We start from the raw sequence: 26,144 nt of genomic DNA, 5'->3' as shown, positions 1-26,144 counted from the left end.
AATCGTTACAAATATGAAATCTTAAAATTGCCGTCACCTATCTTTGTTCAAGACTTGCAGAGTGACATGGCTAGAGTTCACAAGTGTTTATGGCACAAAAATAAACAAAGTTAAATCGGCAAGCAAAGTTAATGAGCTGACATGAATAGGCATAATTTTTTTTTTACAAAGTCCTATTTTATCACAAATCCTGCCATGTGTTCTGATGTTATTTAGACAATACTACTATGACCTTATGCTGGTCATTTTCAACTCAAAGCACAATGAAACACCGATACAAAAGGACTAGATTTTGTCTGATTCTTACACAGACGCTCCTGCAGTAGTAAAAAACTTTCTTGTTCATTATCAGAGCATAAGAAATTGAAATTGCAGCACCTGTATTTTGGAAAACATTTGGATATAACCATTTCTGCTCATTTATGGGAACTTTACAACCCATCAGCAATAGAAAAAAAAAAAAAAATCACGATGATTTACCCTTTAAACATTAACAAGACCCAAGACTGGCTCAGCGATAAGGTTTAGCAAAATATAAATTCTATTCAAACTTGAAAGATTGTATGTCATAAATACCATGTTTCTTCAAGAGCGTATTTTCTAAATAAGCTCGGAAATCAGATTTTGGCCCAGCTTTATTTATTTTTTTTTCTGTTGACCATTTCTGGCAAAAAGTTTGGCCCTCATAGTGCTAGCTGAATAACCCTAGTTCAAAAGATTGCAATGTAACCATTCTCTTCCAGTTCTTACCTAATATAATCGCTATGGGTTAACTGGACTTAGAAGTATATACAGATTTAAATAAATATAAAGTGTTTTAAATCATAGGACATGATTCTAAACCACTCAGGAGCAAACATTGACCAGGCAGGGAATTCTAATAATTACATTTTATTTCCATGGCAAGATTGGATTTAACTGTGCTCAAATACAACTCAAATGCAATTGAAGATAGTCTTGACTTATATGTATTTCTACATGTATGATGAAAGTGTGTTGTTTTAGGATTTAATAGTCTGGAGATGGCTGGAGACTGACAGGACATCAGTATCAATAAGTGGATAACATGACTGACAGAAGTTTCAAAAATTTCATCTGTCATATAAAGCAAATTACATCCAAGTTATTTTTCTTAGATTTTGATGTAGGAGTCTTTATCATAAAACAAAACTTAGAGCTGATTTCTATTACTTCTAGTGGAATAGACTGAAATGGGATGGTATCTTCCTGAAAATGTTTTACTATTTTTCTACCACTGTGAAAGCAAGCACATAAAAGGAGGCATCCTATTTCTCTAAATATGTTTTCTAAATGTTAAAGGGTTAAAGCAATTTCCAGAGGTCTCTGTCTAGAGAAAGCCCTCCACTGATATTTAATTGAACTGCCTTTGCTCTGAGGCATGCAGCAAAATACACTGGAATCAAATATAAATGCATCATTGTCCTTTACGTAAAGAAAGTCAGCTTAATTTGCTTTTTTCACTACTATTACACTAGCACGACCAACTGGTGCAAGTAAAATTTAATTGCAATTGGAGGAAATATTCTGATTTACAACAGCTGATAATTAATCCCTCTGATTTTAGACCCTATTCTCACAGAAAGTCTGTGAGCCTGATTTTTGACTGCCGTGTTTTCACATAGATCTCTCAAGAGAGGATCAGTTACAATGTAAATATATCAGAAAAATTTTCACACACTTCGACCAAGTAGAAGTCATTGTATGGAGTGAAATTTACTCAAAGTCTGGCCCAGCCTACTGTCCTTACACAGAAGTTTAAAAAGCACAGTATATTGAGAGGGGGAAAAAATACTCTTCTTTAATTGAAGAAAAAATATTGTTCTGTACAAGAAAAGGTAAGCCAAACATTGCCATTCTTTTTTAGACATTAAAATAAAATTAAAATTTAGGACCAGAATCTGGAAAACCTTACTAAAGTAAATCAGCACCCACACAAAAGTCCAACCAGTAGGAATAACTTTATTCACTTGAAGACTATACTGCATAGCCAGATGGGCACTTCTTTTTACACCTGTAATGTTAACTTGTGATCTAATAGTCTTCAATGACAATTAATTCAATTAATTTTCCTCTCTTGATCATTGTTGCTACTTGGCTTTTGGTATTCAATTTAACTAGGACTATTACAATTTTATCTGTTCCTGTACATCTGATTGGCCATATCGATTACATCTGTCACCAAAATCCTATCCCATTTCACTGCTCTTCACTCATTCAGATGAAAAACATCCAGTCAGTTTAGCAGTCTCGTTGAAGCCAACAGGAGCATACATAAAGATGAATAATATTAATTTCTATTGGTCTTAGCCTTATAACGGCTAGATTTTGTGCAAGCTATCTGCAAACTGGTACCATTCACACATGGAATTTTTTACACCTATTCTCATCCTGCTGTGTGCAAATATAAATAGCAAAACAAAATGTAAATCACCTACATGTTGCATTTCTTAAAAGCATTATAAAGCCATTGCAAGCACATCTTTCAAGCTTACTGCACCCTTTGTACCTTTCAACTATTAGTGCCACTTTCCACCAACTCTTTCATACTGTACTAAACCTCCCAGAACAAACAGAAATCAGTTCTAAGGTCCTGTTCTATCAGCAGTCAGCTACCAAACAGGTACAGTACATGCAAGAACATTGCTCAGTAACTATAGCTAGTGCTTTACAGAGAGGATTTAAATTCCTGTACTCAGACTAGGAGCAAAATGTTTATGAATTTTTTTTATATTTTTTTTTTTTAAAAAGACACTTGGCTGCAAAGGTCATAAAACCCTATTATTGCGCTCAAAAGTAAAAGTCTACCTTTTGATAAACTATTAAAAAATTACTTGAAAGAGCTTTATAAAATCTCTAGTTAAAAGATTAGCAAGACTACTCTTTAATTTTTTAAGTTGCAGAAACTTTGATAAAGTACACCAATTTTAATCTAACTTAGCGAGTGGCAATTGAGCACAGCACGCTTTTTGCAGCACTTCAGCTGAAGCTGGGCTATGTATTCCTCACAGACAGCTGACATCCCTTCAATTACCACTTGTCATTTCTGCGAGTAATTCAGTAGTGTGCAATGGCCTCTTACAATAAAGATTATACTCTTAAGTTATCATTTGCTTTGTCAGTCATTCAAGTGAAGCTACAATGTTTAAATACACAGCACCATGTTGAACCTTTAAAGGGACTGGTAATAATACAGCTAAATATTTGCATTTTATAAAAACCACAAAACTGTCTTCTGGAACATTTCCCAGGCTAAATAACAGTCTTTGCCAATACACCTGCAGCTTTTTGTAACTAATTAAGAAACTTGAGCACATACACTCAAAAAGATTCAAAAAACAAATGCAGACTCCATTACACAGAAAGAAAAATATTACCCACTCTCAACAACTGCTGCATGTATAATTGCAATATTTTTGTCTTTTCTTCCTTTCATAATCATTCATTTTACAACAGATTCTTTTGAAAGGAATTTGGAATAAAGAAAAGTAATTAATTCTAAAATAAAGGGAGACAATAAGTTTCATTAATAGAAACTACTAATTACAGAATCTATACCTTGGATTATTTTTAAAAAGTTTGCCTCTTGATACTAAAGGAATAAGACCAAAGCTTTGATCTATAAATTCATTAAGATGTCAGCATTGCAATAAGGTCTCCAAAAGGGAAACCTTCTTAGTCACAATTGTCACCAGGGCTTCAAGCAAATATAAATGTCTGTCACTCCATAATTGAGTAACTGAGTAAGATCTAGAAGTCTGTCTTTACAACGCATTGTGAAGTCATTTTATTTCAAATATTTTTGGCTTTTTAATTTGTAGTTCTGTAAATGAAAAGAACCTGGAAGGCCCAGTTTCATAAAATCATTTACACAACGCATTTATGCAGAAATTTTAATAAAAAACCAAGAAGTTGCACAAGGCAGCTGAAGCAAGCTATTTTAAAACATGAAAGAAAAGTGTCCTATTTAGACATTTCTCCAACAGTAATACAAATAATGAACTTGGCAACAACCCACATTCAGGACAATCTGTAAAATACTTCACTGTCGTTCCAAGTAGAAATGCATCAGCAGGCATTGTGGGTAACCAATTTCTTTGACTGCTAGCAGCTAAACATTGCACTTCCCTAAAATAAGCTTACAAGATGCAACCAAAGGTTCAGGAAACTAAAATTTCCTCTCCAACTAAGTTGAGCCTATCACTTTCAATATTTTGCTGTGAAAAGCCCATAGGCTTAAAAAGTCTTTCTTCCTTGACGAATCCTCTTTGTAAGCAGCTTATTATAAAATATAAGAGAATTTCTAGTGTTCTCAACCTAGCTTACATTTGGTTTTCATACACCTAAATATGTGCTTGTGACAAGAGGCTTCCAATTTCTCCTACTTACGAGGAATATTAAGTTTGGGCTGCAGTTTCAAATGGCTACTAAAAAAAAAAAATTACTATAAATATTTTTTTCTAGTCTGAGTCACAACAATGCAAGGAGAAGGTTCCAGCTTGTTTTAATAATTGACCCATGTTTGTAACTTTCCAAAGGGCTTTAGTTTGCCTTGAATGTTACAATGTCCTCTGCTACATAACCTTAGCAGACTGGGTCACAGTCTTACAGAACCATTCAGGCTCACAATGACCTCCCTGAGAGCAGTTTCAGACCATTTTAATGCTGGAAATAACCTGTGAATAAAGATTTATAGAGAATATATATGGAATTATACAGATTACAATAAATTCAGCACTGAGACCAAGTTTTATAATATACAGTATGGCAAAACAGACCACAAGAAAATATACACAGCACAGAGAATTACACACTTAATTTAGAAACCAGTAAGCTTTCAGTTATCCTGAAATAATTCCAAAATGCTGGTTTGACATGGTAGACAGAAATAAAAGTATTTTCTTTCACCTTCTTAATGATACTTTCCATCCCCAAATGCTGGTAATTTCTTTTTTTCTTTTATAAAGTTCCTTGCTTACAATTTAATTTGTAATTAATGACTATAATGCAACAGTAGCTGCAGTGACTACATTTTAACTGTTGATGGCACCAATCACCTCAATAAATCGCCTAGGCAAATGTTAGGTTACAGTATTATACCTGAATGTTGTCAAGTAATTTGATGGGAAAGCAAAATGCAAATGTCTAAACAATAAAAACAGAAAAAATTTATCTTCAGGAAAGTACAGCAAGTATACACAGATATAAATTTTTCAATTTTACCATGTGTACAGACAAAAATTATATTGGTCTCAAAGATATAACACTTCAAATTCAGTTAGGAAAATGTATATAGCTATACCTGGAAATAAACATTTAGCATGATTTTCTGATGTGCTAAGAACTGCACTCTTGTTTGGTTAAAAAGTTCCTAAACAGGGATACAAGTGCCTTTATGAAAATGATATTTTATATTTTGATAGTAATCCTTTCCTGGTGCATTGAAGTAGATTAAAACAAAATATGTACATTTAGAAACACAACCATAAAATATTCATCCTTAGGAGGATGTATTTAATGAACAGCTACTAAAAGCTAACCTTACAGTCATGCTAAAGAAATGGACAAAACAAGTGGGAATCAAATAGTCTAGGGGGAACTTGGAAAGATATTCACCCGCGTCTGGGATGGGAAGAGATCAAAGGAATTAAGATATTTACTCCTTTGTACAACAGATGGTAAGCATTGCCAACTCCAGGCACTCAAAAGTCTAGTGATGCCTTAGGGTTAGTTTTTAAGAACTAATTTTACCCTTCATATCTCATTTAAGACTTTTTTTTAAGCAAAAACGTGTCCTGTTTTCTGAGCCATCCGAGCTAAGGATTCGGGGATGGGGACTACACTTCTGTCCCCTGCGACCACGAGGGATAAAACTTACATTTCTTTTAAAATGAAATCCGAGACGACGACACTAGAACATGTCTGTGCCAACCGTATCCTAAACCCAAACTTCTGGGCTGCGAAATTGTAAAAGAGGAAGGTTTCTTTCCTGCGTGGGTGGGCGGGAGCCTGCGAGGCGGGAAGAGACCGCTGTGTGGGGCTTCCGCCTCCCTCAGGGCACCCACCGCCGTGTGGGGCTTCCGCCTCCCTCAGGGCACCCGCGCGCGGTCACTGGCATGGGCACGCGACGCCCGCCACTCTGCGGCGGGAGCCGCGAGACGGAGCAAAAACAGCAGGCGGGCAGGGGCTCAGCCACGAGCACCACCCCGCGCTCGCCACGAGCTGCCCGTCTCGTGGAAGGGCGGGACAAAGCCCGGCCGAGGGAGGAGCGCTTCCGCCGCCCTTGCTAAAGATGGCGCCGCGGCCGCGGAAGGGCGTTTTCCGCCTCCTAGTGCGGAGCGGTGGCGCCGTCGCGGCCCGATGACGTCAGCTGGCCGTGCGGAGGGAGCCCGGGGATTCCCCGTGTTGTTGTCCTGGGGCCCGGCGGGATGGGAGGCCGGAGCGCGGGGCGGCGCGGCTGGCGCTGATGGCGGCTCGCTGGGCAGCCCGCGGCTCCGAGCCGGGGGTGGATGAGTTCACCGTCCCGGCGGAGAAGAGCCGCCTCCTGGAGGGGAGCCGGGGCCGCATCGAGGGCTTGTTCGAGGTGCGGCTGGCCGTGCTGGAGGCGCAGGGGGACTGGCGACCCGCGATGGGGCCTCCGGGCCCGCCGCCCTCCGCCGCCCGGATCTGGGTGCAGTTGGCGGGCGGTGGGAAGGCTGTGCGCAGCGCCAAGGTACGGGGGGCCGGGGCGGGAGGTGGCGTCCGGCCGCGTCGCTGGGGCGCTCGGTCAGCCGGGCCGGGGCCGGGGCCGTGTTTGCGAACGGAAAGGCCCCTCTCGCCGAGGCAGGGCTCGGGGCCGCTCCGGGCGGGTAGGAGGAAGAAAGGGTGGGGAGAAAAGCGCCTCACGAGGAAACAGAAACAGGTCGAAACCGTGGTAGATAGGTGTGTTCCAGGTGCCAGGGTGTCTCCGGTTGTGTTGACATAAGCGTGGAAGCGTAAAGAGAAACAATTCGCTGAGAAGTGCAAAGTTCGTCGGTATTGCGGAGCGTGTTACGGTCATCACGCTGTGAAGTATTACAGCTGCGTTTTACTACCTGCGAGAGTGGGCCAAGATCGCTCTCCTTTTTCTTCCCTAAGTCAAGAAATTCGTCAGAGTTGTTTGTTTCACAGTTGCTTTGCAGACTTAATTTATTCAGTGGTTTTTAGTAACTTAGGAGCAAAGCTCTCACTAGCAGAGCTAATGCTTCCTTAGTGTAAAAGTTGGCACATCCAGACTACTTCACCAGTCTGTCTGCTGGAGCAGATAACTTTCTTTTTAACCAAACGCTAAACAGGCTAAAAGAGAGCGTCTAGGCTGTTTGTCTCTCTGACTGTGACGCTAGTTGCCGTGAAGTATCTTCACAGAATTGTTTTGTTAAATGTTGAACAACTAACCTGGGGGGGTGCTCAGCAGTAATGACGAAAGTAGTATTACTCATAGTGGACCTGGCAGCTTGTAGCTGTTTGAATCATGTGATGAGAACAGTAGCATAAGCATAGCTAGGCTAAAGGTAGTTTTCAAAACCAAAATCTTTGTATGTGGGCGTTTGTGTCTGTCTGTTTAAATACACACATGTGTTAGTGGGGATCCTTAGCATGTATTTTGTGACTTAATTCAAAGACTTGGCAGTCCGGTTTAAAAAACTTGATACCTTAACTGTGTAGTGTCTAAGACTTATAAGGAATGTGGAGGTTTTTGAATTCTTTTATTCTGAAAGTGACTATAAACCAGTTTTCATGTATATTTAAGTGCAGTTTCCAGAAATGGTTACAGGTAGCATAAACAGCTATTCTTCTCCAGGCAGCTGCGGTACAACTTTCTTTTTTTCCAGAAAATTAAAGCCTAATCAAACACCACAAGACTTCCATTTTTTAAGTGCTACTTTTACTAATAGCATACAAAATGTTTCCTACTCCAGATACTTTAAAGGATATGTGAGATGTGACTTCCCTTACACATAGAGCAGTTTTCAGACCCTGTCTGGAGGGATTATTGACTAGAAAGTATGATCAATTGCACGTCTTTATTGTCTCCCTTTAAAAGGTTTTGTGATAGCAATACATGTTTTAATTCATCAGTCACATGCAATGTATTCATTCTTCAGTGCTGTTTAGCAAATGTAAAAGGAAAAAAAAATTCCCAGATTTCTAATATCCTTTTTTCTAGTTATGTTATTGTCCTGTTGCTCTGCAAAAGCAGTCATAGGATGACTAAGGCATGAAAAGTAATCCTGTGGATTTTGTTGCAGAAGCAGTTTGTGCTAATATGGTCTTGAAGCAGCCTGCCTTTATACCTGTGGTGATGCAACTTGAGAGATGATAGGAAGTGTTATGTTATTCATTATCTTGTCTTGGTTTTCAGTTCCATTTAAAAGAGAAGTTTAATTTCTGAGAGTAAAGATAGATAATAAGATTTGGCATACTTGGAGTCTGCAAATACAGTGACTGCAGCTTAGCAACTGGTTTCGCTACACTACAGAATTTTAAGCACGGAAAGAGAAAGTTTTTGAAGAATAATGCTACCTGAAAGAAGAAATAGTATACTGTATTGACAAAGTTCTGAACTCTGACAGATTTAAAACAAGGCAGTATAGTGAATTTACTTACAGTAACTTCTAGGTGGCAGAAATAGCAATGGGAGGTTGCGGGGGGTTTTTGTTTGTTTACTGAAAATATAAATAAAAACTTGAACCTCTAGAACATAGAGCTAGCTGGAGCCTGGAGTTTTTTCAGTCATTTGTCAGTATTATCTGCTTTTTTTCAAAATACTGAGTTTCAAAGCCTCAGGTGGAAAGCTGGCTTGCTGTTGAGCTTTTTGGGTGTGATTTTCTTTGGTATTATATACCCATTGTAAGTAGGTGCTTTGGCAGTTGTACTTTTAAAATACAAATGTTTTATTTGGTTAATAAGGGAATCTATCAGAGTACAGATAGTGGGTTTGTTGTTTGGTTGGTTTTAGCATTTTTTTTCTATAAGATATCTTTTCATAGGTATTACTGTGTCCACTAGTTGTTGTGCCATGCCACAGGATTCATTAGTAGTAAGTATAGAATAAGTAGCACATAACAACAACTTAAAAATATAAGATAGCTACTGCAGGGATGAGCCTTCAGAAATTTTCTTTAGAAACTGTTTTTAGAAGTTCAGCTTTATGGACTACATAGAAGTCTCCAGTGCAAGGCATTTATTCTTGAAGTGTATGTTCTCTTTGACCAAAGAATGGGGATGGGAAAATAAATCACTTGTCTTTTAAACTGTTTGAACTACAACTTTAATACTCTGTTACTATGTTTCAATTAAATTGATTTATAAACAGTAAGATATAAAAGAAAGTTACCCCTCTACTTAAAAATAATTTCAGGTATATATATTTTATCTCTGGTATCTGGTTTACTGGCAGTATTTACTTTCTCACATTTCTTATACTCAGTTGGCTTTATTTTTTGATGTACATATCCATTACTGACCTAAACTAAACTAATTTAAGATAACAGCTTTTTACAAATACTGACTGCTGTCTTTTTTTGTCTTTGTCTTTTTTTTTTTTTCTTTCTTTCTAGGAGTATATTAAGGGACTCTGTGAACCTGAACTAGAAGAAAAGGAGTGCTACCCAAAGGACATGCACTGCATCTTTGTTGGTGCACAGAGCCTGTTTCTCAACAGTCTTATTCAGGATACCTGTGCTGATATAACAGTGCTGGAAATAGGATTGCTCAGCATTAAGGGGGGTGCAGAAGCTGTTGTTATGGCTCAAAGTCATGTTCAACAGTTTGTGAAGCTTTTTCAGAATAATGAAAGCTTATTAAGTGACAATGAGTCGGAGATTAAAAAGCAATTCAGACAATTTGTGGAAGCCCATGCAGATAAATACACAATGGATTTACTGATTTTGCCTAGCTCACTAAAAAGAGAACTCTTAGCTCTCACACAAAATGAATGTTGCGAAGAGGAGAGCGATATCATAGATCTTACAGGTTCTGAAAGCCCGACAGAGCTTTTACAGAACAAAGCCTCCAAAGTAATCGCTACAAACAGAGATGGAAGAGCAGGTGGTGAGGAAGCAAGAAACAATGCTGGGACACCTGTAACTGAGCTTACAAAGCAAATGGACACTGTGTTTTCTGATGCTCCTGAAACAAGTTTTGTTCCCATAAACGTTGTGCCTCTGTTAGAGGCAGTGGTGGCTAAAGAAAGGCAGTCATGTAAAAGAAGATCTTCTGATGGTGAGGAAAGGCTCCCTAAAAAGCAGTTCTCCTTAGAAAATTATCAGGAAGTTAAATCTGCTTCACACAGTAATCCTTCAGACAGGGATGCAGTTATTGGTCTGCTTTCGAATAGCTGCAGTGAATCAGATGATCCCAGTTATTGCCTTAAAGAAAGTGATGATATCAGTGAGGAAATGGAATATAAGATTCTTGTGAACTTTTTCAGAACAATGGGATATTCCCAAAATATTGTAGAAAAAGTTATTGGTATCCTAGGACAATCTGTGGAACCATTAATATTGCTAGAAGAAATTGAAAAGGAAAATTTAAAATTTCAAAAAGAACACAAACAGTCATCTCCAAAGCCTAGAACTATCAATCCTCCTTTAGGAAGTAATGCAAATAATTCACAAAAGCTAGAAGACGAAGGCATTTCTAGCAATAAAAGCCCACTTAAATCCAGTCAGACTTCAAAGGAGAGAAAAATTGAATATCACAAAATGAGAGATTCACCAAGCATGCAAGTTGATGCAGAAGATAAAATGCATATGTTGGTATGCAAACCTGCTTCTCCTTCCAGTAAAAATTCAGCTATATGGTATAAACAAAGAGACATATATTGCCCTGGTAAGAATCACAGTTCAAGGTCACACGATATAGAAACTGATGGTGGTGTAACGTTTGGCACTACACAAGCTGGAGCTCTAAAAGATGTTGATTTTGTAGCCAGAGGGAGCTCAGATGTGCAGCGTAAGACTAAAACTGCAGTTCAGCAAAAATGTGCAGGGCCCTCAACTGTACTGAATAGTCGTCCTGTTTTTGAGGACCAAGTAGGACACTGCAGCTCTTCTCAGATGAGATCTCTCAACCAATGCCTTTGCCAAACCTCAAATTCTGAAAATCCTATCCCAGACCAGGTATTGTCTTCACAAATACATCCTTCAAATCCTGATAGAGAGACAGTGGGACAGCACCGATGTCATCCTGATCCTTCAGTTACTGGAGTCCAAAGATTTTTGGAATCTCTGAAAAAGCCATACAGGCTGGAGTTGAAAAATGAACCTGGGAAACCATGTTTAAAACATATCATTATCGATGGAAGCAATGTTGCAATGTCGTAAGTATTGTTCTTTTCAGCTATCTCTCCATTGAAAGTTCAATGAACTTTCAAATTAAATAGGGGCTAAGAGGTTGCTGTGATGCTGTGGCATGTGTAAAGTTTTTGCTAGCTAGCTTTTTGGTGACCAGCAGTCCATCTACACAGCAAGGTTTTTCAGCTACTCGCAATGGCTGCATTGGTAAGTTACGATAAAGTTGATAATGAAAAATTACATGAGATGGCTGTGTGTTGGAAATTAAAATGGCTATTTTGATAGTTTTTGTTCTCCGTTTAGTGACAGCATTCACTTACGAACTTGTTTGGAGTTACTCTTTGTTGAGATTCTGTGCATAGAAGGATGTTCAGAAGTTTTTATCAGGTGCACTATATGACACTTAGTTCGGTACACAAATCCAGCTAGAGCTAGTGTGGTTGTGGGATATTCTATCATGAAACAATTCTTGCAGAATTTACTTCTGGTTTCAAAAAATTACATAGTGTGAAGCTGGACAAATGCAGTAACTGGTTAAAATAGAATTAAGAAAATCCTTGATTTTGACTTAAAAATGGATTGGTAATTGCAATACTCTGGAAAATATTTTCTGTAAAGACTTCTAAGACTTAGCTTTCCTGCTCTGATAGAAATTTGCAAATTTGTAAAAACAGGTAGCTCAGATTTATGAAGCCCAAATACTAAAATAATCTGAAAAAAAACATGAATAGAACAGCCAATGGAAACTAAAACTAAATATATCTAAGAGGTAGATGACATCCTTTTGATAACAAGATGTTTCACAATGGAAAGTGAATTAATTCTACAGCATTGCCTACTAGGCAGTGGTCAAATTTGAAGTCTGATTTGTGCCATTTCAGAGCAACCTACTTTGAATTATCGGTGCTCCAGCTCAATATAACACTTTAGTTGGAAGTAATTTCAGTGAGCCCTGCTCTGTTGTAAGCAATTTTATGCGTGAAACTTAGTTTGCTTTGCATGTACTTAACAAAGAAGTTGAGTTACCATCAACTTAAGAGTAAAGTGGTTTTTGTTTGTGGTTTGGGTTTTTTTGGTTGTGTTTTGGGTTTTTTTATAGCATATTTAACAACATTACACGTGGGTGCTCGGGTCCTGTTACTTTTGGGAAATGTAGGCATGCAACAAAAATATTCCATCCTCCTCCATAAAACTTGCAGAATAGGGAACCATGTGTATGTGTGCGCACACCTCGTCTCCTATTCTTCCTGATATCTGAAAGAATGTATGCAAACAATAGTAGACAATTAAAGGGCTGTTGGATAATTTTACTAGATTGGCTGACAAGGCATCATGCAAATAAACCCTATGAAACAGGCACAGCTAATACTCAAAAGATCAAGAAATTCCTTTCCTTGTCTATGATGCAGGGATTTTCCATTATTGTATCTTCTAATTCCTTTTTTCTTTTTTTTTACAAAGTTGCTGTTGTAGAGAACTTTGGAGAGCATTGCCAATTACAATTTTCTTTCTTTTATTTAATTTTTTTAAGTTTGTTACAACTAACTGGAATAGCAAATATCAGTTAGAACCTCTATCTCTTTAAAATTTTGTGCTTCACTTGGTCCATTTTAACATTTGTCTCATCAAAACTATCTTTGAACTGATTGCTGTCCTCTAGACAGGAAGAGGCTTGGATTTGTTCTTTTTGTACTAAGTAATTTTGGCAAACAAGCAGGTCAAAAGATTTTGCAGTGTTTACTATGGGGCTTTTCTGTAGTTTTTGTAATATGAAAGTGAGCAATGACAAATTCAATATTTCTCCTTAATGAGGAAGTGGTAGTTTTTAAGAACGAACTGACTTGACTGGTTTTCCTGCTCCATTCATCAATGTAACAGTAAGTAAGAGTAAATTACTATGAGAACTTGCTATTTAAGATTTTTTTGGTGCATTCAAAGAGTTCCTCTGCTGAACATGCACAAACCCTTCCAAGTACAGAAATTAGTTTTCATTCTGAAACCATGCTGCCAGAACCAAAATGGAGTACTTTAAGCAAAACAGTATTAATTCTGAGAAAGATCATCTGTATCACCAGACAGTGTGGGAAAAGATTAAGCTATTTAAATGTTTCTTAAACACTTAAACTATTTTAAAATATGGATTTTAACCTTGGAGATTGGAAATCCTGAAGAGCCTCATATCAGCTGTATTATCTTGTATTTAGTTGTAAGTAATTCTTAAATAGTGTATTGTCTGAGAATAGGCCAGAATACTACCGGTGATCCCACAAATTCTGTAGGATGCTCTTAGACTGAGAAAAACACATCCAGCTGGTTAAGATACGTGTATCATATATCATCTACTTCTAGCTATTAGATGAAAGAGGCTTCCCAAAATAACGGGCTTAAATGCTCTTTAGGGGAAGAAAATAAACTATTCCAGGAAAAAAAAATTATAATATTAAGTACCATAAGAAAATAATGTCAAAGTCTGTCCAAAAGTGAATTTAATGTTTCAGACAGTTGACAGCTGGTACAGTTTCCTACAAGTAACTACATAAATGCAGATCTGCACATGCACGTACATACATATGGATGTGTGTTTCTAGTTTCACAGAGATAGATAAAGACGCCCTTAGATACTGTTCTTTCATGGTTATGAAAGATCTATTTTAACTCCCAGACATTTCACCAAAATTCATGGAATAGCAAAACTGCCTCAATTGTTAGGGACAGTAAATACTTCTACTTCCCTTTTCTCTGTATGAATTCTACTTGAGAACAGAAATTATGAACTGTTTATTTTAGTGAAGTGCTTGTAGAACTGTTAATATTAGCAAATTGGGGAATAAGTCTTAACTTCTTCCCTTTATGTACTATCTTAGCAGATGATTTCTGTTTTCATACCTTGGTATTTGCTGATAACTTATGTAGACTACCAGATGATGCCTTGAAATTCTTAGGTATATAGTTCATTTAGAAATATTTCTGTTGATGTTTTAATAGGCAAAGCGAGATATATTTTAATATGAATTGTTTTGACAGGCTTCTTACGTATTTGCATGTGTTCCTGTCCATTCAGAACAAAACATAGATTTTTTTAAAAAAAATTATTGGCTTCAAATGCAGTTTAAGGACAAAGGACCTAGTAATATAGAAAATGTTTGCATTAGTCCAGAACATCTCTATAGCACAGACGAAGCGTCACAAATCTAAGTAACAACTTCCGTTTCTGAGAAGAAATGTTGGAATTCTTAATTCTTAATGTGTAATCTTTCCTGCCAGTGCTCATTAAGGGAAGAAGGTGATGATCGTCCTTATAAATTGATTTCCCCAAGTTAAAGAGCCCAGAGCTAGACCCTTATGACTGTCAATAGTAAAACTTTTCAGGTCAGTCCCTGGAGAATTAACTGAATTAATAGATGAAGGTTTTCTGTCACTTTATAGTCTTACTAACTTTAAAGATTGAGCCCGACATTGTCAGTAACTCTTGATACTGCTTTAATTCAAGTACGGTATTTTGTTACAGTAAATAGTTTTTAAAACAAACTTATTTCCTCATTGTTCAGACTCTGTTATTTAGAAAATAGTGATGTAAAAGTGCAAGTCACAACTGAGTCATAAGCTACCTTGAACTTTTTAATACACATTTGGGAAATCATTTTAGTGGAAGAGAAATGCAAATTGTTGAGGTCATGTAGAAAATAACAAATATACCACATCCTCTTTGTCTATTTTTTTTTTAAATATGGAGATATTTTTTTCATCTACATGTTTCATCTATGGCATTTTGCATCTTTGGGTTTTTTTGAGGACAACCAAATATATCTGAAACTAATTAAAAAGAGGATGAATAAACATCTGCTTATCGCTCAGATGGGTGCGAGACCACTGTAGGCAGTGGTCTCCTAATGTTTTTTGACTGAGCACCCCATCACATAACTAAAAAAAAAAACCCTAATATGTGTATATTTACCAATTATGTGTGTGCATTACCATGGTTCTAATACTTCCTTCACACACCCTGATGGATTGTCTTGTGCATGCACCGCACTTCAGGGTGGGGCACGGTAGCTGAGTACCATTCACATGCACTCCCAAAATGTGTTTATGTAACATCTGCCTCCTGCTGCTCAATCAAATGAGAACTGTGCTTATGAAAAGCAAAGGACAGAGAACTGCCTCAAAAGAGCAGAACCATTGAGATATTTAAATATCCTACTAAATAATCAACACATGGGGACCAGGGTTTTTTTAACATAGGTATTCTGCAGCTTCCTTTTGGCGAAATAAAGCCTCATTATTTTCTTACATCTTAGAAGGTGAAGAATTGTTTTCAATTTTGCTTTGAATTGTTTTCAGTTTTACTTCTCAGTACCTGGAGGTTATGGACATCCACTTCCATGCCTGTGTGGGGTTTTTTTGTTGTTGGTCATTGTGGGTTTTTTCACCCCTGAATGTCATGTGTTTGGGCAGGGCGGTATTAATGCATTGCCCACATGTTTGGACGAAGGCTGAATAGGCTTCTGAATCACTACTTGCCTTAAGTCTACAAGACTGCAAGAAGCTGAAGAATTTTTCCTCTTGACACATGCAGTCTAGTAAAAATGGCACATTGATATATTAATGCTTCTATTTGCATGCCTGGTTTTTTTTTTTAAAGTTGCTACAGAGCAGGAACTTGTGATCATACAGGACAAATCAAGAGCTGCTGTTCCAGGCTTCAGAACACTTAAAAAAACCAGAGAGTACTTTCGGTAGTGCAACAGGCTTAAAGCTCAAAAAAAAAAGGAGAACGGACAACTAGAGAAGGCATACTTTTCAACATGAGCATCGAGACCTCTGCATCTCTTAAAGTCTGATTGAGAGCCCTTAATACAGTGAAAGTATTTAACAGAGCTTTCCACTTTATTGAATATGATACCTGACTTAAAGTGGGCAGATGATGACTGCTTATGAGGGGTAACTCTTTTGTGACAATTGTATTCCTTTATTTGACTGCTCTTGACATCAAGAACACTTAATTTCATTAGGGCAAATGTGGTATAGGATTTTTTTCTCCAGAAAGTCTGTTAATAAATCAGTTTTTCTGCCATTTACAGTTCAGATGTAGCTTACTCATTTTTCTGCCCTTCTACATAAAACATTTCTCTCCAAATTCAGAGAACCTTAATAGATTTATATTTTGGTACATTTATTTTAAATTTAGTTTAAAAGGATACATAGCTGGAAAAGGATACATGAATGGTACTAAAGGCTGAGTTTCACTGTAAAGTATTTCCATAGAGATGTTTTAAAGAACACTCTGTTCAGAAGATTTCTTGGTAGGTTAAACTAGGGGTTTAAAGATAAGATTCCATTAAAAACTACTAAGGCTTACTATTAGGCTTATAATATACAATTGCACGTTAATTAGGAGACTGGTTTAAAATATAAATACCACTTGATCACTTATTATTATGAGAAGCCCTTTGTAGTGACTTAACATCTAACTCAGAATATGTACTACTTTGTAAGAAAGGCTTTGCCTGTTCGTGCCATCAGTTCTGAATCAGTGTGTCTTTTCTAATTAAGTATATCTTTGTTTTGTCTAAGTGTAGCCTCTAATCTCTGAAAATGTGAGGGGAAAAGTTTCTGAATGAGAACTGGATTTAGCCTTATGTAAGGTACTAATAGGTGTTTTGTAGGAATTTATTCTAGAGGTATTCTTGATTCTGTCTTCTGTGCTTTATTTTAAGATTCTTCTTCCATTATTCTCCTGAAGCTCAGTTCCCAGAATCTGGTTAGACAGTTAATTGCTAAAGGAGGACTTCCTGCCATGTGTTAAACAGGGATATAGCATCATTGGGATAGTTCAGATTGAGAGGGACCTCACAAGGTTATCAACTCCAATCTCTGTATCACTCATATTAGGCAGTTACTGATTTTTCTGGAAAGTCACTTAAACTGAGTTGCAAAACCAGGTAATGAACATATTATATTTTTAAATGGGGGTGGGGGGGGATTGCCACTGAAATACAGTGTTTTGAAAATCTTTGTTCAAAGAAACTTCATTACTTTACTTGAAAACAGTAGCTCAGGTTGTTGAAATGAAAGGATAGGAAGCCCTAATAGATGATCAGAGAACTTCTTAGATGTCATCCTTGGGAACTAGTTGAACCAAAGATGTTCTGTTTTGTAGTGAAATTGTATTTGGAGCCACCACAATATTGGATTATGATCATTCTAATCTATAACCAGTAGATTTTGGAAACCATTGCTATTGGCCTCTTTTTAAAGCTATAAACCCACTTCTAATTACTCAAATATCATTATGACCATGAAACGGAAAGGAGACTGAGCTGTGAAGTTGGAAGAGATGTTTCTATTCTCTTCTTTTGCTGAAGATGTCTATTTATAAGAGTCTTCATCTATAACATCCATCCACCTTTTATTTTGGTGAGGCTGTATGTGTAACTTCCAGCTTCACTTTGCAAGGTTTTGTTCTGTTTTCCTTGTAGTCATAGTAGTAAAAATCTAGGGAATCTAATCTCCCTTCTCTTTCTTCCACCCCCAGTCATGGTCTAAGGAAATTCTTCTCCTGTCGAGGAATTGCAATAGCTGTTGACTACTTTTGGAAACGTGGGCACAGAAATATTACTGTATTTGTTCCACAGTGGAGAACAAGACGTGATCCTTACATTACAGGTAAGGGAAATAATTTCCTAATATTTTTTTAATTAAACTAAATTGTAACTATTTCTTTGGATACTTCTGTGAAGAATGAGTGAATAAATGAAGAAGGAATGCTTCATAAAATGTTAAGCATGAGCAGTCTGGTTGCCCAGTATGAGTAATTGGATTTCAATATACAGTGTGAGACACTCTGAAATGCTGTTTATGCTAACTGTCGTAAGTAGAGGCCTTTTTGGTTTGTTTGGGTTTTGTTTGCTCTTTATAGTTTCAACTTTTTGCTCCCCGTTTTTATAATATTAGCAGTCCTTCAGCTATCAATGTAATTTCTGTAGATTAATAGGTACAAAAAATAGCCTATCTTCTCTGCTAATTATATCTCAGACTAATTGTCAAACCTATAAATAGCTTATAAGAAAGCTTTTGTTTTTAAGAACAGTTGTTTCATGTTTTAACAGAGCAGGATTTCTTAACACAGCTCCAGGATGTTGGAATATTGTCTTTAACCCCTGCAAGGATGGTTTTAGGAGCAAGAATTGCTGCTCATGACGACAGGTACAGAACATACATAGTTTTAAAGTATTTTTAAACATCTGACTAATGGCTGTAAAACCTTAATACTTCATAAGCAGTAGTATAACCTGTCTAAACAGAGCTATGCATCCAGCACCATGAGCTCTAAATCTGTTACGTTGCTTTACTGTCGTAAGAAACCTTTTCATATAGAATTCTCTAATATTATACATGCTGTTTTCAGAAATTCCTGGAAAATGGAAAATTTTCATGGCAATTTTCACAAAAGAAAAGTTAATGCACTTCAAATGTCATCACTTGCATTGAGGAAGAAATTAGTCTTATAGTAATGTTTTTATCCTTTCCTGATCATCAGTCTGTCCCTGAATTGCCTTTTATGTTTGGGGACTGCTAGCATAAGTCAGCTACTGATCAGGTACTATTTTTGTTCCTTTTTTTTTTTTTTTGATGCCATTGTGGCATACAGACATAATATGTATTTGTAACAATGTGTAGGCTAGTAAATTTCCACATTAATTTGAGCACCAAAGTTCAACTTCAAAATGTGGGGATCATTTTTCAGTGAACAAGACAACAATAAGCTTTAGGGGTTTTCTTCTTGGGTATTGGGGGGGTTTCCTAGTGCTTACATTGCTACTGCCAAATTTTCCTAGTCTTGAGACACACAGTTGAAAGCGCACGCTGCCTAAGTTGTTTTTTTTCCACAACCAGCTTTCCTAATTCTGCATGAATGAGTAGTTTGTGGCTTTGAAATTGTGTTGTGCAGCTAGCTACAGTTTGCTGGATTTCAGTTTCTTTCTTCCTACTAATAATCTTTCATACTTTATTTTTCTGAGTACAAAATTGTCAGGTTTTTGCATCAGGGGCATGCCTATTTTTGTTAGATTATGTAGTCATGTATCTGATGGCAAAACATGACAGGCAAAAGATAAATTAAGTGCACTCTATATATATCTTCCTTGTTAAAATATAGCAACACTAATCTCTTAATAATGCTGCAATTTTCAGCAAAGCAGACCATCTTAACCATCTTTGAAATTAATTTTACAGGTTTTTATTACACCTTGCTGATAAAACTGGAGGTGTTATTGTGACTAATGATAACTTCAGAGAATTTGTGACAGAATCACTTGCCTGGAGAGAAATTATTCAAAAAAGGTAATTACTCAATTTCTATGAAAACTTAAAAAGATGTCTGTCTTTACAGTTGTAGGCACTCTACTTTCATGTGACACTTTTTATTTTTAATTAATCTGTCATGCAATTCTGGTAGAGCCCAACAAAGTACTGGGTGCATTTCACCACTTTGATTCATGGCCTTATAATCATGTGTTGAGTAGTCTGATGTCCCTATTATTCATATATTCTCTAATGTCCATCTGTTAATTGCTCACATAAATTGTAGCAGCCAAGCTATATCGCTTCTGAAGCTCAGTGTTAGATCCTGTTAGAGTATATGCTTTGTGGTCAATTCTCTTAGGCTTCCTTGTTTTACATTTCATTTCTTCAAGGCAATATGATAGCTGATGCAGACATACAGTGTCACTTTTAAGGTTTCAGAATCAATCACTCTTTACTGTAGTACAACAAATCAGCATAGCTAAAGAAAATAATGAACACTTGCAACATAACCTGGTAGCTGTTTCCCTGCAATTGCTGAGCGTCCTTTGTTTAGATGAGTTCATTTAGCTATCAAATGTCCCTGCTTCAGCTTGTGGATTCTCTGTGAATTATAGTTTCTCCGGTGCAACTGGTTGGGGTTTTGTGTGTGTGTGTGGTTTTTTGTCATTGTCTTTTATTTTCCCTTTTCCAGTTAAATAGGGTAATTTTACTATTAAGGTATGATCTTCTGTTGCCCAAACTGCCCATTAATCCCTCAGATTCTCTCTGACCTCTTTTGAGGGTACATCTACTGCAGTGACTGGGGTCTGTATAGGTCTAATAAATAATTAAAAACTCTTTGGTTCTCACAATATAGCTGTGAGAACATGGAATTGATGTTGTCTAATTAAGAAGGTATTTATGCTATTTCTCGAGTGAATTCTACCTGTCAGGTTCTGTTCTCCTATAGAACTTTAGCAAGAATACTTAGCACATCATACTGAGTCTGTGGCTTTGTAAGAGCTTGTGTTAACATCTGCTATTAGTTTTACTTCTGGGGAAATTCCACAATACCAAATTGTCTCCTTGCAAATTTTAGGTGAACTGGTTTCCTTCAATGCAGATTTCCCTGTCCCAAAATGATTCCAGAAACAAGCTTCTTTGTCCTAACTGTAAACAGCTAATGCTATGTTTGCTAGTTGTGTGGCTTTCTGATAACATGCATTTTAGCTACGTGGTTGAAGATCCTTAAAAGGAAGGAGAGTTTGAACAACCAGAAAATCTTCTCTAATCACCTAGAAAATTCCACCCTAGTCTCTTTGCAAAAATTTGCAGTCATCCAATGCTTGCTGTTGGGGGCGGGGGGGAGGAGGGAATAAAAAAGCTCAGTGTGCTGCACTGCAATAGGAACAGTTCATATAAGCTCCCATTAAATTACTTTAACAGTGAATGTTGGTTGTATCTAAAATGGTTTACTAGTTAAGCTTCAGTGACTCCTGACGTGGTGTGAAATGTCTGCTCTAAGGCAAATTGTTCTGTGCCACAGAGGTGAAGGGCAGCAAGGGTGTAATACATTGTAAATAATATTGAAAGTACTCTCTTGCAGGTTGCTCCAGTACACTTTTGCTGGTGACATATTTATGGTTCCTGATGATCCTTTGGGAAGAAATGGACCCAGATTAGATGACTTCCTTCGAAGTGAAGGCTATTCTAGGTATAAGCACCGTTTTCACTTTTGTTTGAGACAGTTACGATTTCAAATGTGGGATAAACTGTTTCTTAGTTCACTTGAACACTTCAGATCTGTGTAGTAATGGTAGAGTAAAATTAAGCAAGAACACTGTAGGATGTAGTAGCTTAACAAAAACATGTTTTTCCTATTACTTCAGTCTGTTCAGAAACTGCTGATGACATTTGCATCTAATCAAGATCTTTCTCAGAACTAAGATAAGTAAGACAAAACTTCCTCTGAGACTTGATTGTGGTGGCTTCATACAAAGGTGGTCCAAACTATGTTAACATAGCACAAAACTGCCAGTGGTTTGGGTATGTGGTAGTCTGGTATCCTGTTAATTACAGTGATGTTATTTAAAACACCTTGGTTGATCACTTACTCATAGTGGGACAACAGGTGCTACAAAAGAAACACTCTACACTCATATTCTTTGTCACGGGAGAAGCATGTCACTTCACACTTGAGGGTACTGTACTGTTACTAAAATGATTTTTGAGAGCATTGTTATTAAATGCATTTGTATTAGATTCATACTTTTAATATTTATATTAATAAACCTATATTGTTCCCTTAAGATCATTGTACTTGTGCATATATTAAAAGTATGAATTTGCTTTGCATTAAGTACCAAGACTTGAGAATGGGTTTGTTCTTTTGCACAAGAAGATAAGGTGCTCTTTGCTCTTCTTTCACCAGCTTAGGAATTATAAATGCCAATAATAGTGAGTATTGAGAGACCTTTTAGAAACAAGTGAACTAAATAAAATTAGCAATACAAAAGGCAAGCTATACTTAATCCTTAATACAAAGAATAAGCAGGAATCTGAGCTATTAGAAATTATTGTTGAAAGTAAGGCATGTATATACCAGTAGATCACAGGTCGATTTGAAAATAAGCATGTAATGTCAACACAAAAAAAGCAAGTGCAGTTCTGGAACTCAGTAAGAAATGCTGAGAAAGTATTCAAGCTCTAATATAAATGCTTATGAGATGTCATCTGGAACACTGTATTTTAGCTGCCTGTGTCCAGGAAAAAGAAAGTGAAAACAGAGTGTGTTCTGAGAGTTGACTCTGATGATTGTAGAAAGAGAGACTCTTTTGAGAAGACTCTAGAAGAGCTTGGCTTCCTATCTGTGAACTTGGAACTAGGCTTTGATTTTTTTTTTGTAGGTGTGTGATGGGCCTTTTTAAGACAGAGGAAAGCGTGCCAGTGTGTAAAGAGTTAATTTTGTTTCTTTCCTGAGACTTTTCCACTTGAGTTAAATGATGTAGAAAGCATAAATGGCACCAGAAATAAGATCAGAAACTAGAAGGATATCGAGCAATTAGAGAGTCTTTCCATGTTGAGTGGTGGGAGGTGTTGTAACCTAAATGCTTTTAAAATAGAGCTCTGTAATTTAGGTAGTTTCCCTCAGTGGTAGGAGAATGGACTGTAACATGAGTTCCAGTTGACATTTCTGTGTTATCTAGTGGCATCTGAAGTAGACTTGGCCCTAAATTTTGTAGTGCTAGCAGTTTAGAGTAGCAACAACTTTTCAAATTCTGAAATGAAATCTCAATAATTAAGAATATTCAGATCCTGAAATTGCTAAAAACCTTAATTCCCCATTAAGGATATCATATGAGGGAATCAAGGCCATCATCTAAATGTAAGCACAGCTCAATCATGAGCAAAAGTAGATGAGGAAGTCTTGTGGAGCATCTGGAAGCCACTTTGGTCTGTCAGTATTTTTCACGTGTTCTGGGTCAGTGTACATATGATCAATGTATCTTGTTATCCATTTAGCTTAATAATGCTGATATGGATACTTCCATAAAATAAGCTTTGACTGTTTCTGTATTCTGCCAAATAAAGTACTTAATGCTTATTGGAACCAATGCTAGGTAATGGTAGTTAATGTTGTTAGTCATGCCAGATTCAAACTGAAAACTGTTACACCTACTGTTTTGTTTCACTTTTGAAAAAGTGCGTATCATTTGATTCCAATCAGTAACTGAGCTGTAGTGAAGTATGGGAGTTTCTTTTCTGTGTTTGTACAGAGACAGCTAGCATCTCCTTTACCTTAATTTAATAAAATTTTTATTTTGTTCCATAGAGATTTTCGATCTGCACAAAAGGCTTTACAGAGCAGTGGACAATATTCTTCAGAGACACCTTTCTTCGTGCCAGTCTCCAAACCAACCAGTAGCAGTCAACAGCCTAAAAACAGAGTACATAGTGGTCGTTCATCAACATGGCTTCCACTGGAAACAGACTTAGAGGCTTGTCTAGCAATTCCGCCACAGAGATCTGCCTCAGAAACAGTACAGCTTAGAGAAGCCCTGATAAAAATTTTTCCTGATTATGAGCAAAGACAAAAGATTGATCAAATACTAGCTGATCATCCATTCATGAGAGACCTTAATGCACTGTCTGCCATGGTGCTTGACTGAATATTATACAGGGTTTTTATATCAATCTGACTAACTTTGAATATCAATGTGAAGAAAAATGTTGCTCTGTTATGTTACATTGTGAATATTCAGAACTTAATTTTATTTGTATAAACAAAGATATTTTTTGTGTATGTTCTGTTTCTAATAGATGCCAGTTTTTGGTAAATTAAAAACTGCTGCTACTACAGATTTGTAGTAATATTTTCTATGAAAAAACAAATCTTCTGCTTCACTTGAATTACTTATTAAAGCAGTAGCAGTTCTAAAGAACTGTTATCACTTTAAATAATGTTAGCACTTTTTAAAAACCCTTTTCCTCAAAAAGGAAAAATCATGTCAGAGGCTTAAAAGTGACACTTACAGCTTCACATATATTTTCCAGATGTTTGCATAACATACTATAACATAAGCCATGCTGCACCTGTCAGATATCGTTGGTGTTTGTATCCAGAGTATAGATATTCTTAGAAAATCTATGCTCTACTAGTACGTCCTTCTTATGAATTTTGAAATATTTCTCCATGGAAATAAAACAGACCCTTTAAATATTCTCAGATACAAAGACTTCTATGTAGTGTATATGTGAACCTGCTTTCCTTAAGTTGGCGTTGTGGATTTTGGAAATAGGCTGTACTCCTAAGGGTCTATGGACAGCAGTTCGAAGATCTCTGACATCAGTGGATGTTCAGTGTATTGTTGAAGTACTGTCACAAGGTGGCGTTATGCATCTGTTGGTCTGTAATGATCAACAGGAAGGCTTCTGACATGTTCTGAAGTGCTGGTTCTCACATAAAGATTCAGTGCAAGACAGGTAACAGTAATTGTGTGTTGTGGATCAAATTGTATATTGTATGAATAACTTATGGATACTAAGCCGCCTTCTGATATTATGGGCAGCTAAGAAGCTTTGTATATGTGGGTAAAATCTTAGTGCCCATGGAATGAGAACAAACCAGAAAAATCTATTTGCCTGTTCATCCAGGTTGAGAGATACTATGCGGGAGTAATTGGGAGAGGGAAGGTTTTGGTTAGAAAGTGTAAATTCACAACTCTTCAAGAGAAGATATTTGTAATGCTTTAAAAGATCTGTGGTACCGACATTATTTTTTGTTGGAAATTCTTTTGACCATCAGTAGTCCTTCAGAATAATTTTAGTATCTTTAACAATCTGTGCTATTACCTGTTTGTCTTTGCCCTGCCTGTTCTAAGTCTGAATGCTGTGATAAGTTATTAACAGAGTGTGATGCTGTTTATGTATGAAAGCTGATGAACAGGACTGCTTTCAAGAGCTGGAGCAAAATGAAGATTACTGTGTGTCTGTGTCTCTGTGCATGCTTAAGTCTGTTATACCTTCCTTTTAACTGGTTTCTGGTGCTATGTGTTCACATTAGTAAAATCAAATTAGACTGTAAAGAAAATGTGGGCTACACAGCCCATGTTAAACTTCCGACCTACTGAGCCTTACCCTAAAGCCTAAGAATAGTGGCTTTCTCTCCAGCAGGAGTTCCCTGGGTTCTGAAATCACTCTTTGCTTAAATGTAAAAAAGCTGAAATATACTGAAGAAATGAGGGTGTTGAAAGTCAGTTAGTTTACGTGGCCCTTTTACATGTATTGTGAAGTCAGAAACAGAAGGCAAAGTCTTGCTCTTCCCTTAACAGGAACAAACTGAAAGATGATTGCAGCAAGAGCAAAAGTATTAAGAACAGTTATTGCAGCATCTCAAAAACATAAGTGAGGATGAGGAAAGGTTTTGAATATGTTTCTACATCCAAATAGACAAACCTTATTTTTTCCCCCTACTTAAATGAGTGGGTAATTCATTAGTCAGGTGGGCCGAGTTATTCTGACCAGCACGTTTGCCAAGAAGCAGTGCTTGCCTGCTATGTGATCACCAAGTTCTGTCCCCATAAGAACTTAAAAGGTTCCTAAAGCCTGTTGTCACTGATTGGACTTGTTGTTTTAGTAAGTAGTAAGGGAATAAATTATGACCAGTGAAGGGCTTTTTTTCAACAGGGATAAGATCCTAAGGAAGGGGGTAGTGATGAATTGGGTAATTCTGCTTAGTTCTACATTGGAGTGAAACACAGGAACTTTGGGTCAGCTGCTTAATTCCTAATAAGCTCTTCTAGAGGCAATCAGGAGTATCAAGGAAATGGGCCAAGAGCAACACAAACTATTCCCCATGTACTTTGCATATTAGTATACTCAAAGCTGAGATTGACTCTGCAGTACAGAAGCACAGATAAGGAAATGTGTTTTTGTTTTTGTTTGTTTGTCAGAAGAAGATAAAAATTGGAGTATGACACTGCAGGGGCAGCAAGATAAATACTATGTTCATTACTATCTAGTGTG

General features: G+C 37.0%; 1 protein-coding gene across 4 annotated transcripts; it reads left to right on the top strand.

The window, feature by feature from the left end:
* The first annotated feature begins 6,297 nt into the window (after nt 1-6,297).
* On the top strand, nt 6,298-25,095 carry N4BP1 (NEDD4 binding protein 1). Of its 4 annotated transcripts, XR_012837670.1 has the most exons (9): nt 6,298-6,730; nt 9,597-11,359; nt 17,869-17,999; nt 18,443-18,539; nt 19,569-19,676; nt 21,226-21,333; nt 21,509-21,566; nt 22,526-22,565; nt 23,452-23,562. XR_012837670.1 is itself a non-coding variant. In XM_075766054.1 (8 exons), exons 1-7 carry the CDS (start codon nt 6,485-6,487, stop codon nt 21,525-21,527), a joined length of 2,472 nt encoding a protein of 823 aa, XP_075622169.1. In that variant the 5' UTR covers nt 6,298-6,484; the 3' UTR covers nt 21,528-21,570; nt 23,452-23,562. The 4 variants fall into 4 exon arrangements, 3 of the variants coding, with proteins under 3 accessions (XP_075622169.1, XP_075622168.1, XP_075622170.1); XM_075766054.1 differs by lacking the exon at nt 22,526-22,565 and having other exon boundaries at nt 21,509-21,570; XM_075766055.1 differs by lacking the exons at nt 21,509-21,566; nt 22,526-22,565 and having other exon boundaries at nt 6,302-6,730; nt 9,597-10,260; nt 11,155-11,359; nt 23,452-25,095.
* The last annotated feature ends 1,049 nt before the right edge of the window (nt 25,096-26,144 follow it).

Source organism: Balearica regulorum, chromosome 13, assembly GCF_011004875.1.
Source record: "Balearica regulorum gibbericeps isolate bBalReg1 chromosome 13, bBalReg1.pri, whole genome shotgun sequence".
Taxonomy (NCBI): Eukaryota; Metazoa; Chordata; class Aves; order Gruiformes; family Gruidae; genus Balearica; species Balearica regulorum.
This window is presented reverse-complemented; position numbering and strand designations above follow the sequence as displayed.

Excerpts from the sequence above, each read along its gene's own strand:
- N4BP1 (XM_075766053.1), top strand. The coding sequence starts at position 6,485 with ATGGCGGCTCGCTGGGCAGCCCGCGGCTCCGAGCCGGGGGTGGATGAG. Across the intron at positions 18,540-19,568 it reads ATTGCTGCTCATGACGACAG|GTTTTTATTACACCTTGCTG; the intron begins GTACAGAACATA and ends TTAATTTTACAG. Across the intron at positions 21,334-23,451 it reads CGAAGTGAAGGCTATTCTAG|AGATTTTCGATCTGCACAAA; the intron begins GTATAAGCACCG and ends TTTGTTCCATAG.